At 56.6% G+C, this 15842-nt stretch overlaps 1 protein-coding gene across 1 annotated transcript in view; it reads right to left on the bottom strand.

Moving 5' to 3' along the window:
• LOC131589795 (liprin-alpha-3-like) overlaps window positions 1–14673 on the bottom strand; it is a 57432-nt gene extending 42759 nt beyond the window's left edge. The window contains 8 exon segments of the mRNA XM_058859574.1: window positions 1345–1428; window positions 3742–3876; window positions 6588–6734; window positions 8492–8662; window positions 11281–11406; window positions 12598–12672; window positions 13367–13531; window positions 14605–14673. Coding sequence (XP_058715557.1) covers window positions 1345–1428; window positions 3742–3876; window positions 6588–6734; window positions 8492–8662; window positions 11281–11406; window positions 12598–12672; window positions 13367–13477 — 849 coding nt within the window. The 5' untranslated portion in view covers window positions 13478–13531; window positions 14605–14673.
• Between the last annotated feature and the right edge of the window lie 1169 nt (window positions 14674–15842).

Genomic DNA, 15842 nt, shown 5'->3' with positions numbered 1-15842 from the left:
TTTTTTCCCCATTTTTGGGGTTTTTCTAAATTGAGGTGCCCGAATTTGGGTTTTTTTTCCCCATTTTTGGGGTTTTCCTAAATTGGGGTGCCCGAATTTGGGGTTTTTTTCCCCATTTTTGGGGTTTTCCTAAATTGAGGTGCCCGAATTTGGGGTTTTTTCCCCATTTTTGGGTTTTTCTCCCCATTTTTGTTTTTTTTTCCCCATTTTTGGGGTTTTCCTAAATTGAGGTGCCCGAATTTGGGGTTTTTTTCCCCATTTTTGGGGTTTTCCTAAATCGGGGTGCCCGAATTTGGGTTTTTTTTCCCCATTTTTGGGTTTTTCTCCCCATTTTTGGGTTTTTTTCCCCATTTTTGGGGTTTTCTTAAATTGAGGTGCCCGAATTTGGGGTTTTTTCCCCCATTTTTGGGGTTGTTTCCCCATTTTTGGGTTTTTTTTCCCCATTTTTGGGGTTTTCCTAAATTGGGTGCCCGAATTTGGTTTTTTCCCCATTTTTGGGGTTTTTTCCCCGTTTTTGGGGTTTTTTCCCCATTTTTGGGGTTTTTTCCCCATTTTGGGGGTTGTTCCCCATTTTTGGGTTTTTTTCCCCATTTTTGGGGTTTTCCTAAATCGGGGTGCCCGAATTTGGGGTTTTTTCCCCATTTTTGGGTTTTTCTCCCCATTTTTGGGTTTTTTTCCCCATTTTTGGGGTTTTCTTAAATTGAGGTGCCCGAATTTGGGGTTTTTTTTCCCCATTTTTGGGGTTTTCCTAAATTGAGGTGCCCGAATTTGGGGTTTTTTCCCCCATTTTTGGGGTTTTCCTAAATCGAGGTGCCCGAATTTGGGGTTTTTTTCCCCATTTTTGGGGTTTTGCTAAATCGGGGTGCCCGAATTTGGGGTTTTTTTCCCCATTTTTGGGATTTCCCATTTTTGGAGTGCCCGAAATTGGGATTTTCCCATTTTTTAGGTGCCTGAATTTGGGATTTTCCCCATTTTTGGGGTTCCCAAATTTGGTTTTTTACCATTTTTAGGGTTTCCCATTTTTGGGGTGCCCGAATTTTGATTTTTCCCCATTTTTGAGGTGCCCGAATTTTGTTTTTTTCCCATTTTTAGGGTTTCCCATTTTTGAGGTGCCTGAATTTTGATTTTTCCCCATTTTTGGGGTTCCCAAATTTTGGTTTTTCCCCATTTTTGGGGTGCCCGAATTTTGTTTTTTCCCATTTTTGAGGTGCCTGAATTTGGTTTTTTTCCCATTTTTGGGGTGCCTGAATTCGGTTTTTTCCCATTTTTAGGGTTTCCCATTTTTGGGGTGCCCAAATTTTGTTTTTTCCCCATTTTTGGGGTTCCTGAATTTATTTTTCCCACCCTCTGCAGCTCCTGGTTCTTCTCCTGCAGTTGAGCCTCGAGCTGCCGGAGCCGCTCCTCGAAATTCCCGTGGCGCTCCTCAGCCTGCGGAAATTTGGGGAAATTTTGGGAGATTTTGGGAAATTTGGGGAAATTTTGGGAAATTTGGGGAAATTTTGGGAAATTTTGGGAGATTTTGGGAGATTTTTGGACATTCGGGAGGAGGACGATGCCCCCAGACCCCAAAAAAATCCCCAAAAAATCCCCAAAATTCCCCAAAAAATCCCCAAAAATCCTTTAAAAAATCCCCAAAATTTCCCCCAAAAATCCCCAAAATTTCCCCCAAAAATCCCCAAAAATAAAAAAAAAATCCCCCAAAAATCCCAAAAAAATCCCCCCAAAAATCCCCAAAATTCCAAAAAAAATCCCCCAAAACCCCAAATAATCCCCCAATAAATCCCCAAATAATCCCCAAGAAACCCAAAAAAATCCCTAAATAATCACCCAAAATAATCTCAAAAAAAATCCTCCAAAAATCCTCAAAAATCCCCAAAAATCCCCAAAAATCTCCCCAAAAAAACCAAATTATCTCCCAAAAAATCGCCCCAAAAATCCCCCCAAAAAATCCAAAAAAATCCACAAAAATCCACAAAAAATCCCAAAAAATCCCCCCCCAAAATTCACAAAAAATCCCCAAAAAAATCCCCCCAAAAATACAAAAAAATCCCCAAAAAATCCCCCCCCAAAAATCCCAAAAAAAATCCCCTAAAATAAAAAAAAATCCCCAAAAATCCCCCCAAAAAATCCGCCAAAATAACTAAAAAAGTCCCCCAAAAATAAAAAAAAATCCCCAAAAATCCCCCCAAAAATCTCCCCAAAATCCCAAAAAGATCCCCCCAAAAACCCCCCCAAAAAATCCCCAAAAAATCCAATAAAAATCCCCAGAAAATAAAAAAAATCCCCCAAAAAATCTCCCAAAAATCAAAAAAAATCCTCAAAAATCTCAAAAAAAAATCCCGCAAAAATACAAAAAAAAACCCCAAAAAATCCTTAAAAAATCCAAAAACAATCCCCAGAAAATCCCCAAAAAATCCCCAAAAAATCCTCAAAAAATCATCAAAAAATCCCCAAAAAGTCACAAAAAAACCCCAAAAAATCCCAAAAAAATCCTAAAAAAAAATTAAAAAAAAAAAAATCCCAAAAAAGTCCAAAAAAAACCCAAAAAAATCCCCCCAAAAACACCCCAAAAATCCCCAAAAAAACCCCAAAAATCCCCAAAAAACCCCCCAAAAATCCCCCAAAAATAAAAAAAAGTCCAAAAAAAACCAAAAAAAATCCCCAAAAAATCCCCAAAAAGTCACAAAAAAAACCCAAAAAATCCCCCAAAAAATCCCAAAAAATAAAAAAAAGTCCAAAAAAACCCAAAAAAATCCTCAAAAAATCCCCCAAAAATCCCCAAAAAGTCCAAAAAAAATCCCCAAAAACTCCCCCAAAAAATCCTCAAAAAATCCCCAAAAAATCCCCAAAAATCCCCAAAAAATCCACCAAAAATCCCAAAAAAGTCCAAAAAAAACCCCAAAAAATCCCCCAAAAATCCTCAAAAAATCCCAAAAAAATCCTCAAAAATACCCAAAAAGTAAAAAAAAAATCCCCAAAAAGTCCCCAAAAAAATCCCCAAAAAATCCTCAAAAAATCCCCAAAAAATCCCCAAAAACTCCACCAAAAATCCCAAAAAAGTCCAAAAAAAATCCCCAAAAAGTCCCCAAAAAAATCCCCAAAAAATCCTCAAAAAATCCCCAAAAAATCCTCAAAAAATCCCCAAAAAATCCCCAAAAAATCCACCAAAAATCCAAAAAAAGTCCAAAAAAAAATCACCAAAAAGTCCCCAAAAAATCCCCAAAAAATCCACCAAAAATCCCAAAAAAGTCCAAAAAAAACCAAAACAAATCCCCAAAAAATCCTCAAAAAATCCCCAAAAAATCCTCAAAAAATCCCCAAAAAATCTCCCAAAAATCCCCAAAAAGTCCAAAAAAAATCCCCAAAAAGTCCCCAAAAAAATCCCCAAAAAATAAAAAAAAAATCCCCCCAAAAATCCCCCAAAAATCCCCCAAAAATCCCCAAAAAGTCCAAAAAAAATCCCCAAAAAGTCCCCAAAAAAATCCCCAAAAAATCCTCAAAAAATCCTCAAAAAATCCCAAAAAAATCCCCCCAAAATCCACCAAAAATCCCAAAAATGTCCAAAAAAAACCCAAAAAAATCCCCCAAAAATCCCCAAAAAATAAAAAAAAATTCCCCAAAAAATCCCCAAAAAATCAAAAAAAAAATCCCAAAAAATCCCAAAAAATTCCCAAAAATCCCCAAAATCCCCCCAAAACCCCCAACCCCCCCCAGGACCCCCCCGAGCCCCCCCGTGCCCACCTTGGTGAGCGCCGCCACCCTCTGGGCCAGCTGGGCCTCGATCTCGGGCAGCGTCTCGGCCTTCTGCAGGGTCAGCTGCAGCTTGGCCTTGGCGTCCTCCAGCCACTCCTGCAGCTGCCGGCCCTTCTCCTCGCTCTGGGGACATTGGGGACATCACAGGGACATTGGGGACATTGGGGACATCGGGGGTGTTGGGGACATTGGGGACATTGGGGACATTGGGGGTGTTGGGGACATTGGGGACATTGGGGACACTGGGGACATCGGGGCCTTGGTGTCCTCCAGCCACTCCTGCAGCTGCCGGCCCTTCTCCTCGCTCTGGGGACATTGGGGACATCACAGGGACATTGGGGACATTGGGGACATTGGGGACATTGGGGACATTGGGGACATTGGGGACATCGGGGCCTTGGCGTCCTCCAGCCACTCCTGCAGCTGCCGGCCCTTCTCCTCGCTCTGGGGACATTGGGGACATTGGGGACATTGGGGACATCACAGGGACATTGGGGACATTGGGGACATTGGGGACATCGGGGACATTGGGGACATCGGGGACATTGGGGACATTGGGGACATCGGGGACATTGGGGACATTGGGGACATTGGGGACATTGGGGACATCGGGGCCTTGGCGTCCTCCAGCCACTCCTGCAGCTGCCGGCCCTTCTCCTCGCTCTGGGGACATTGGGGACATCACAGGGACATTGGGGACATTGGGGACATCACAGGGACATCGGGGACATCGGGGACATTGGGGACATTGGGGACATTGGGGACATTGGGGACATCGGGGCCTTGGCGTCCTCCAGCCACTCCTGCAGCTGCCAGCCCTTCTCCTCGCTCTGGGGACATTGGGGACATTGGGGACATTGGGGGTGTTGGGGACATTGGGGGGATTGGGGACACTGGGGACATTGGGGACATTGGGGACATTGGGGACATTGGGGACATTGGGGACATTGGGGGTGTTGGGGACATCGGGGCCTTGGCGTCCTCCAGCCACTCCTGCAGCTGCCGGCCCTTCTCCTCGCTCTGGGGACATTGGGGACATTGGGGACATCACAGGGGACATTGGGGACATTGGGGACATTGGGGACATTGGGGACATCACAGGGGACATTGGGGACATTGGGGACATTGGGGACATTGGGGACATCACAGGGGACATTGGGGACATTGGGGACATTGGGGACATCACGGGACATTGGGGACATCACAGGGGACATTGGGGACATTGGGGACATTGGGGACATTGGGGACATCGGGGTGAAGGACAAAGATGGGGGGGACACAACATCAACTGGTGGGGGAGGTGGGGACACACAAAAGTGTTCCCAGGTGTGTCCCCAATGTCCCCAGGTGTCCCCAGGTGTCCCCAGGTGTCCCAGGTGTGTCCCCAGGTGTGTCCCCAGGTGTCCCCAGGTGTCCCAGGTGTCCCCAGGTGTGTCCCCAGGTGTGTCCCAGGTGTGTCCCCAGGTGTGTCACCTGCCGGTACAGTGACTCCTTGCTGGCCAGCTCATTCTCCAGCCATGCTCAGGTGTGTCCCCAATGTCCCCAGGTGTCCCCAGGTGTCCCCAGGTGTATCTCAGGTGTATCTCAGGTGTCCCCAGGTGTCCCCAGGTGTCCCCAGGTGTATCTCAGGTGTATCTCAGGTGTCCCCAGCTGTCCCAGGTGTCCCCAGGTGTGTCCCCAGGTGTCCCCAGGTGTCCCCAGGTGTGTCACCTGTCGGTACAGTGACTCCTTGCTGGCCAGCTCGTTCTCCAGCTGTGCTCAGGTGTGTCCCCAGGTGTCCCCAGGTGTCCCCAGGTGTGTCCCCAGGTGTCCCCAGGTGTCCCCAGGTGTGTCACCTGTCGGTACAGTGACTCCTTGCTGGCCAGCTCATTGTCCAGCCGTGTCCCCAATGTCCCAGGTGTGTCCCCAATGTCCTCAGGTGTATCTCAGGTGTATCTCAGGTGTATCTCAGGTGTCCCCAGGTGTCCCCAGGTGTCCCCAGGTGTGTCACCTGTCGGTACAGTGACTCCTTGCTGGCCAGCTCGTTCTCCAGCCGTGTCCCCAATGCCCCAGGTGTGTCCCCAGGTGTGTCCCCAGGTGTGTCCCCAATGTCCCCAGGTGTATCTCAGGTGTATCTCAGGTGTCCCCAGGTGTCCCCAGGTGTGTCCCCAGGTGTCCCCAGGTGTGTCACCTGTCGGTACAGTGACTCCTTGCTGGCCAGCTCGTTCTCCAGCCCTGTCCCCAATGTCCCAGGTGTGTCCCCAATGTCCCCAGCTGTGCTCAGGTGTATCTCAGGTGTCCCCAGGTGTCCCCAGGTGTCCCCAGGTGTGTCCCCAGGTGTCCCCAGGTGTCCCCAGGTGTCCCCAGGTGTGTCACCTGTCGGTACAGTGACTCCTTGCTGGCCAGCTCGTTCTCCAGCCATGCTCAGGTGTGTCCCCAATGTCCCCAGGTGTCCCCAGGTGTGTCCCCAGGTGTCCCCAGCTGTCCCCAGGTGTCCCCAGGTGTCCCCAGGTGTGTCCCCAGGTGTCCCCAGCTGTCCCCAGGTGTCCCCAGGTGTCCCCAGGTGTGTCCCCAGGTGTCCCCAGCTGTCCCCAGGTGTCCCCAGGTGTCCCCAGGTGTGTCCCCAGGTGTCCCCAGCTGTCCCCAGGTGTCCCCAGGTGTGTCCCCAGGTGTCCCCAGGTGTCCCCAGGTGTGTCACCTGTCGGTACAGTGACTCCTTGCTGGCCAGCTCGTTCTCCAGCCCTGTCCCCAATGTCCCCAGGTGTCCCCAGGTGTGTCCCCAATGTCCCCAGGTGTATCTCAGGTGTATCTCAGCTGTCCCCAGGTGTGTCCCCAGGTGTCCCCAGGTGTGTCACCTGCCGGTACAGTGACTCCTTGCTGGCCAGCTCGTTCTCCAGCCGGTCGTTGGCGTCGTGCAGGGACGTGGCCTCGCGTTGGGCGCTCAGGTAGCGCCGCTCCAGCGTCGTGATGCGCTCCTCCATGTCCTCACGCTGCGCCAGCGCCTGCGGGGACACCGGGGACACTGAGGGGACATCAGGGACACTGGGGGGACATTGGGGACATTGGGGACATCGGGGACACTGAGGGGACATCGGGGACACTGAGGGGACACTGGGGACATTGGGGACACTGAGGGGACATCGGGGACACTGAGGGGACACCGGGGACACTGAGGGGACATCGGGGACACTGAGGGGACACTGGGGATATTGGGGACACTGGGGACACTGAGGGGACATCAGGGACACTGGGGGGACATTGGGGACACTGGGGACACTGGGGACATTGGGGACATTGGGGACATTGGGGACACTGGGGACATTGGGGGGATTGGGGGGACATTGGGGACATTGGGGACATTGGGGACACTGAGGGGACATTGGGGGGACACTGGGGGGACACTGGGGACACTGGGGGGACACCGGGGACACTGAGGGGACACTGAGGGGACACCGGGGACACTGAGGGGACACTGAGGGGACACCGGGGACACTGAGGGGACACTGGGGATATTGGGGACACTGGGGACACTGAGGGGACATCAGGGACACTGAGGGGACACCGGGGACACTGAGGGGATTGGGGACACTGAGGGGACATTGGGGACATTGGGGACACTGGGGGGACATTGGGGACACTGGGGGGACATTGGGGACATTGAGGGGACACTGGGGACACTGGGGGGACACTGAGGGGACACTGGGGACATTGGGGACATTGGGACATTGGGGACATTGGGGACACTGAGGGGACACTGGGGGGACATTGGGGATACTGGGGGACATTGGGGACATTGGGGACACTGGGGACATTGGGGACATTGGGGACATTGGGGACATTGGGGACATTGGGGACACTGAGGGGACATCGGGGACACTGAGGGGACACTGAGGGGACACTGGGGATATTGGGGACATTGGGGACACTGAGGGGACATCGGGGACACTGAGGGGACACTGGGGATATTGGGGACATTGGGGACACTGGGGACATTGGGGACACTGAGGGGACACTGGGGACATTGGGGACACTGAGGGGACACTGGGGACATTGGGGACAGTGGGGACATTGGGGACATTGGGGGGACATTGGGGGGACACCGGGGACACTGAGGGGACATCGGGGGACACTGAGGGGACACTGGGGACATTGGGGACACTGGGGGGACATTGGGGACACTGGGGGGACACTGGGGACATTGGGGACATTGGGGGGACACTGGGGGGACATTGGGGACATCGGGGACACTGAGGGGACACTGGGGATATTGGGGACATTGGGGACATTGGGGACATTGGGGGGACACTGGTGACACTGGGGGGACATTGGGGACAGTGGGGACATTGAGGGGACATTGGGGACATTGGGGACACTGGGGGGGATTGGGGACATTGGGGACACTGAGGGGACACTGGGGACACTGAGGGGACACTGGGGGGACATTGGGGACATCGGGGACACTGAGGGGACACTGGGGACACTGGGGGGGATTGGGGACATTGGGGACATTGGGGACATTGGGGACACTGGGGACACTGGGGGGACATCGGGGACACTGAGGGGACACTGGGGATATTGGGGGGACATTGGGGACATTGGGGACACTGGGGACATTGGGGACATTGGGGGGATTGGGGACATTGGGGACATTGGGGACATTGGGGACATTTGGGGACAGCCATTCCCTCTCATTTCAATGCGATTTTTCCCCGTTTTCCCCCGTTTTTCCCGTTTTTTCCCATTTTTTCCCCATTCCCACCTCCTTGAGGTCCCTCTGGAGTTTGGCCCCCGCCTCGTGGGCCCGGGCCAGCTCCCTCTGGGCCGCGCTGGCCTCGTCCTGCAGCCGGCCCAGCTGGCGGCACAGAGCGGCCACGCGGTGCCGGCCCAGCGACGCCTCCAGCTCGGCCTCGCGACGGCGATCGGGGACGGCCTGGGGACAGCAATGGTCACTCGTGGGGGTGGGCACTCGTGGGGGTGGTCATTTGGTCACTCACAGCACCGGTCACTCACGGTGATGGTCATTCACAACACTGGTCACTCATGGTGATGGTCACTCATAGTGATGGTCACTCATGGTGATGGTCACTCATGGTGGTGGTCACTCACAGCTCTGGTCACTCATGGTGATGGTCACTCATGGTGATGGTCATTTGGTCACTCAGAGCACTGGTCACTCACAGCCTGGTCACTCATGGTGATGGTCATTTGGTCACTCATGTTTGTGGTCACTCACAGCAATGGTCACTCACTGTGATGGTCACTCACAGCACCAGTCACCCACAGCAATGGTCACTCATGGTGATGGTCACTCATGGTGATGGTCACTCACAGCAATGGTCACTCACAGACTGGTCACTCATGATGATGGTCACCCATGGTGATGGTCATTTGGTCACTCACAGCACCGGTCACTCGTGGTGGTCACTCATGATAATGGTCGCTCACAGCAATGGTCACTCATGGTGGTAGTCACTCACAGCTCTGGTCACTCATGGTGATGGTCACTCACAGCACTGGTCACCCATAGTAATGGTCATTTGGTCACTCGTGGTGGTCACTCACAGCCTGGTCACTCATGATGGTCACTCATGGTGATGGTCACTCACAGTGATTTGGTCACCATTATTTGGTCATTTGGTCACTCACAGCAATGGTCACTCATGGTGGTCACTCATGATAATGGTCACTCACAGCTCTGGTCACTCATGATAATGGTCACAGCACTGGTCACTCATGGTGATGGTCACTCATGGTGGTAGTCACTCACAGCAATGGTCACTCACAGCTCTGGTCACTCACGGTGATGGTCACTCATGGTGGTGGTCACTCACAGCTCTGGTCACTCACAGCTCTGGTCACTCACGGTGATGGCCACTCACAACACTGGTCACTCATGGTGATGGTCACTCACGGTGATGGTCACTCACAACACTGGTCACTCACGGTGATGGTCACTCACAGCTCTGGTCACTCATGGTGATGGTCACTCACAGCTCTGGTCACTCACAGCTCTGGTCACTCACAGCTCTGGTCACTCACAGCACCGGTCACTCATGGTGATGGTCACTCACAGCTCTGGTCACTCATGGTGATGGTCACTCACAGTGATGGTCACTCATGGTGATGGTCATTTGGTCACTCACAGCTCTGGTCACTCACAGCTCTGGTCACTCACAGCTCTGGTCACTCATGGTGATGGTCACTCATGGTGATGGTCACAGCAATGGTCACTCACAGTGATGGTCACTCACAGCCTGGTCACTCACAGCACTGGTCACTCATGGTGATGGTCACTCATGGTGATGGTCACTCACAGCTCTGGTCACTCACAGTGATGGTCACTCACAGCACTGGTCACTCATGGTGATGGTCACTCATGGTGATGGTCACCCATGGTGATGGTCATTTGGTCACTCACAGTACCAGTCACTCATGGTGGTGGTCATTCACAACACTGGTCACTCATGGTGATGGTCACTCACAGCTCTGGTCACTCACGGTGATGGTCACTCATGGCGATGGTCATTTGGTCACTCTGGCCTGGGGTCACTTCACCTCTGACCCCCCCAGGACCCCAAACTCCCCAAACTTGACCCACTGTGACCCTCAGCTGACCCCGTGACCCCTCAGATGACCCCTGAGATGACCCTGTGACCCTCAGCTGACCCCGTGACCCCTGAGGTTACCCCAATGACCCCTGAAATGACCCCTGAGATGACCCCAATGACCCCTGAGGTTACCCCAATGACCCCTGAAATGACCCCTGAGATGACCCTGTGACCCTCAGCTGACCCCGTGACCCCTGAGATGACCCCAATTACCCCTGAGATGACCTCAATGACCCCTGAGGTGACCCCGTGACCCCGAGATGACCCCATGATGACCCCAAGATGACCCTGTGACCCCGTGACCCCTGACCCCGAGATGACCCCATGACCCCGTGATGACCCCGTGATGACCCCGTGATGACCCTGTGACCCCTGACCCCGCTGTCCCCTCACCGCTGTGTCCCTGAGATGACCCCAAGATGACCCTGAGATGACTCTGTGACCCCGTGACCCCGAGATGACCCCTGACCCCGCTGTCCCCTCACTACCGTGTCCCCAAGATGACCCCGTGACCCCGAGATGACCCCAAGATGACCCCAAGATGACCCCATGACCCCTGTCCCTGCTGTCCCCTCAACACCGTGACCCCGAGATGACCCCAAGATGACCCCATGATGACCCTGAGATGACCCTGTGACCCCAAGATGACCCCAAGATGACCCCAAGATGACCCCGTGACCCCGTGACCCCTGTCCCCTCTGTCCCCTCACCACCGTGTCCCCGAGATGACCCCAAGATGACCCTGAGATGACCCCGTGACCCCGAGATGACCCCGTGACCCCGAGATGACCCCGTGACCCCTGTCCCCGCTGTCCCCTCTGTCCCCTCAATGCTGTGTCCCCATGATGACCCCGAGATGACCCCGAGATGACCCCGTGACCCCATGACCCCTGTCCCCTCTGTCCCCTCTGTCCCCTCACCGCCGTGTCCCCATGATGACCCCGAGATGACCCCGTGACCCCTGTCCCCTCTGTCCCCTCTGTCCCCTCACCGCCGTGTCCCCGTCGGTGGCCGCGTCCTCCAGGCCCGAGCGGCGCCGGGACAGCTGCTCCCGTAGGGACAGGGACTGAGGGGACAGTGACAGGTGACAGGTGAGAGGTGACACCCTCGGTGACAGGTGACACCCCCAGGGACAGGTGACAGCTGCTCCCGTAGGGACAGGGACTGAGGGGACAGTGACAGGGGACAGGTGACAGGTGACAGGTGACACCCCCAGGGACAGGTGACAGCTGCTCCCGTAGGGACAGGGACTGAGGGGACAGTGACAGGGGACAGGTGAGAGGTGACAGGTGACAGGTGAGAGGTGACACCCCCAGGACAGGTGACACCCCCAGGGACAGGTGACACCCTCAGGGACAGGTGACACCCTCAGTGACAGGTGACACCCCCAGGGACAGGTGACACCCTCAGTGACAGGTGACAGGTGACACCCCCAGGGACAGGTGACACCCCCAGGGACAGGTGACACCCTCAGGGACAGGTGAGAGGGGACAGGTGACAGGTGACACCCTCAGGGACAGGTGACATCCCCAGGGACAGGTGACACCCCCAGGGACAGGTGACACCCTCAGGGACAGGTGACACCCTCAGTGACAGGTGACAGCTGCTCCTGTAGGGACAGGGACTGAGGGGACAGTGACAGGTGACAGTGACAGGGGACAGGGGACAGGTGAGAGGTGACACCCCCAGGGACAGGTGACACCCCCAGGGACAGGTGACAGGTGACAGCTGCTCCCGTAGGGACAGGGACTGAGGGGACATGGACAGGGGACAGTGACAGGTGACAGGTGACACCCCCAGGGACAGGTGACACCCCCAGGGACAGGGGACAGGTGACACCCCCAGGGACAGGTGACACCCCCAGTGACAGGTGACAGGTGTCACCCTCCAAAGGACACTGTCACCCACCCGTGCCACCCCCCCGGTGTCCCCCAGTGCCACCCCCCGCTGTCCCCCGGTGTCCCCCCGGTGTCCCCCCCAGTGTCACCCATCGGTGCCACCCCGTGATGTCCCCTGGTGTCCCCCCAGTGCCACCCCCCGGTGTCCCCCAGTGTCCCCCATCGGTGCACCCCCCGGTGTCCCCCGGTGTCCCCCAGTGTCCCCCGGTGTCCCCCCAGTGCCACCCACCCGTGCCACCCCCCGGTGTCCCCCGGTGTCCCCCCATCGGTGCCACCCCCCGGTGTCCCCCGGTGTCCCCCGGTGTCCCCCCAGTGCCACCCACCCGTGCCACCCCCCGGTGTCCCCGCGCTGTCCCCACCTCCTGGTTGGACACCTCCAGCTCCTCCTCCAGCACGGCCACGCGCTCCAGGGCCACCCGCAGCCGCTCCCGCACCTGGGGACACCAGGGGACACTGAGGGGACACCGGGGGACACCGAGGGGACATTGGGGGGACATCAGGGGGACACTGAGGGACACCAAGGGACACTGAGGGGACATTGGGGGGGACATCGGGGGACACTGGGGGACACCAAGGGACACTGAGGGGACACTGAGGGGACACCGGGGGACACTGAGGGGACATCGGGGGACACTGAGGGGACATCGGGGGGACACCGAGGGGACACCGGGGGACACCAGGACCCCCCCGGGATGTCCCAGAGCCACCTGGGTGACCCCAAAACCCCCCCGAGACCCCTTCAGGTCCCCCCAGGAACCCCCAGGAGCCCCGTGAGGGCCACCAGGTGCCACCAGGTCACCCCAAAACCCCCCCGGGGACCCCCCAAGTCACCCCAGGACCCCTCAAGGACACCCAGACCCCCCCAGGACCCCCCCAAAATCACCCAGGGACCCCCCTAGGACCCCCCCAGGGACGCCCCCCAAACCCCCCCAGGAGCCCCCAAACCCCCCCCAGGACCCCCAGGACACTTCCAGGACCCCCCAAAACCCCCCCAGACCCCCCAAACCCCCCCCAGGACCCCCCAAACCCCCTCAAGGACCCCCCAAACCCCCCCAAAACCCCCCCAGGACCCCCCAGGACCCCCCAAACCCCCAGGACCCCCCAAAACCCCCCCAGGACCCCCCAAACCTTCTCGTCCAGGGCCTTGTGGTGCTCGAAGAGCGACTTGAGGGCCTTGAGCACCTCGACCTCGGAGGAGACCCCGGCCGGGGACTGCGCCTGGCGCTTGACCACCGTCATCCTCAGGGAGCGCTCGTGACGCGACACCAGGTGCTCCAGGTGCTCCAGCAGCAGCTGGGGACATTGGGGACAGCACAGGGGACATTGGGGACATTGGGGACATTGGGACACTGGGGGGATTGGGGACACTGGGGACATCGGGGGGATTGGGGACATTGGGGACATTGGGGGGCATTGGGGACATTGGGGACATTGGGGACATTGGGGGGATTGGGGACATTGGGGACATCACAGGGGACATTGGGGACACTGGGGACACTGGGGACATTGGGGACATTGGCGGAGGTTTGACCACCGTCATCCTCAGGGACCGCTCGTGACGCGACACCAGGTGCTCCAGGTGCTCCAGCAGCAGCTGGGGACATTGGGGACATTGGGGACATTGGGGGGATTGGGGACATTGGGGACACTGGGGACATTGGGGACATTTGGGACATCGGGGGGATTGGGGACATTGGGGGGGATTTGGGGACATTGGGGACATTGGGGGGATTGGGGACATTGGGGACATTGGGGACATTGGGGACACTGGGGGGATTTGGGGACACTGGGGACATTGGGGACACTGGGGACATTGGGGACATTTTGGGGACATTGGGGGCACCGGTTTTCAGGTGTCACATGACAGGTGGCAGGTGACAAGTGACAGATGCCACAAGTGACAAGTGCCAGGCACCCCCCAGATACCCCCCAGGTACCCCCAGGTGTGTCCCCAGGTGTCCCCAGGTGTGCCCAGGTGTCCCCAGGTGTCCCCAGGTGTCCTCAGGTGTGTCCAGGTGTGTCTCCAGGTGTCCCCAGGTGTCCCCAGGTACCCCAGGTGTGTCCCCAGGTACCCCCAGGTGTCCCCACGTGTCCCCAGGTATCCCCACGTGTGTCCCCAGCTGTCCCCAGGTGTGTCCCCAGCTGTCCCCAGGTGTCCCCAGGTGTGTCCCCAGGTGTCCCCAGGTGTGTCTCCAGCTGTCCCCAGGTGTCCCCAGGTGTCCCCAGCTGTCCCCAGCTGTCCCCAGGTGTCCCCAGCTGTCCCCAGCTGTCCCCAGCTGTCCCCAGGTGTGTCCCCAGCTGTTCCCAGGTGTCCCCAGGTGTCCCCAGGTGTCCCCAGGTGTCCCCAGGTGTCCCCAGGTGCTCACCCGGGTGTTGTTGCGCTCAGCCTTGAGTTCGGCGATTTCCTCCTCGCGCTCCAGGAGCTGCTCCCGGCACAGGTTGAGCTCCTTGGTCAGGGCTGCCAGCTCCTGGGGACAACATTGGGGACATTGGGACATTGGGGACAGAGCTGGGGACACAGGGACGGACATGGGGACAGCTCCTTGGTCAGGGCTGCCAGCTCCTGGGGACATGGGGACAGCATTGGGGACATGGGGACAACATTGGGGACATTGGGGACATGGGGACAACACTGGGGACAGCTCCTTGGTCAGGGCTGCCAGCTCCTGGGGACATTGGGGACATTGGGGACATGGGGACAACATTGGGGACATGGGGACAGCTCCTTGGTCAGGGCTGCCAGCTCCTGGGGACATTGGGGACATTGGGGACAACATTGGGGACATGGGGACAGCATTGGGGACATGGGGACAACATAGGGGACATGGGGACAACATTGGGGACATGGAGACAGAGCTGGGGACACGGGGACGGACATGGGGACAGTGTTGGGGACATGGGGATTGACATGGGGACAGTGTTGGGGACATGGGGACATGGGGACAGTGTTGGGGACACAGGGACGGACACGAGGATGGACACGGGGACACAGGAACAGAGCTGGGGACGTTGGGGACAGAGCTGGGGACACGGGGACAGACATGGGGACAGCGTAGGGGACACGGGGACGGACACGGGGACACAGCTGGGGACCCTGGGGACCTTGGGGACATTGGGGACATTGGGGACATTGGGGACATTGGGGACATTTGGGGACCCTGGGGACATTGGGGACATTGGGGACCTTGGGGACATTGGGGACCCTGGGGACATTGGGGACATTGGGGACATTGGTGCCACGCCTCCAAATGCCACGCCCTGTTAAGCCCCGCCCCCTGTGCTGGCCACGCCCACTGTGGCCACGCCCCTCCCTGACCACACCCAGTTTAACCCCTCCCCTCCCAGTTCCCCACCCAGTTTAGCCCCTCCCCTCCCAGTTCCCCAACTATTTCAACCCCTCCCCTTTTGCCCCCACCCATTTTAGCCCCTCCCAGTTCCCCATTTGGCCCCGCCCCCTGGCTCACCTTGTTTAACCCCTCCCCTCCCAGTTCCCCACCCATTTTAACCCCTGCCCCACCCATTTTAGCCCCTCCCAGTTCCACACCCATTTTAGCCCCTCCCCTCCCAGTTCCCCACCCATTTTAGCCCCTCCCCTCCCCGTTAA

Source organism: Poecile atricapillus, chromosome 30, assembly GCF_030490865.1.
Source record: "Poecile atricapillus isolate bPoeAtr1 chromosome 30, bPoeAtr1.hap1, whole genome shotgun sequence".
In the NCBI taxonomy this organism is placed as follows: domain Eukaryota; kingdom Metazoa; phylum Chordata; class Aves; order Passeriformes; family Paridae; genus Poecile; species Poecile atricapillus.
This window is presented reverse-complemented; position numbering and strand designations above follow the sequence as displayed.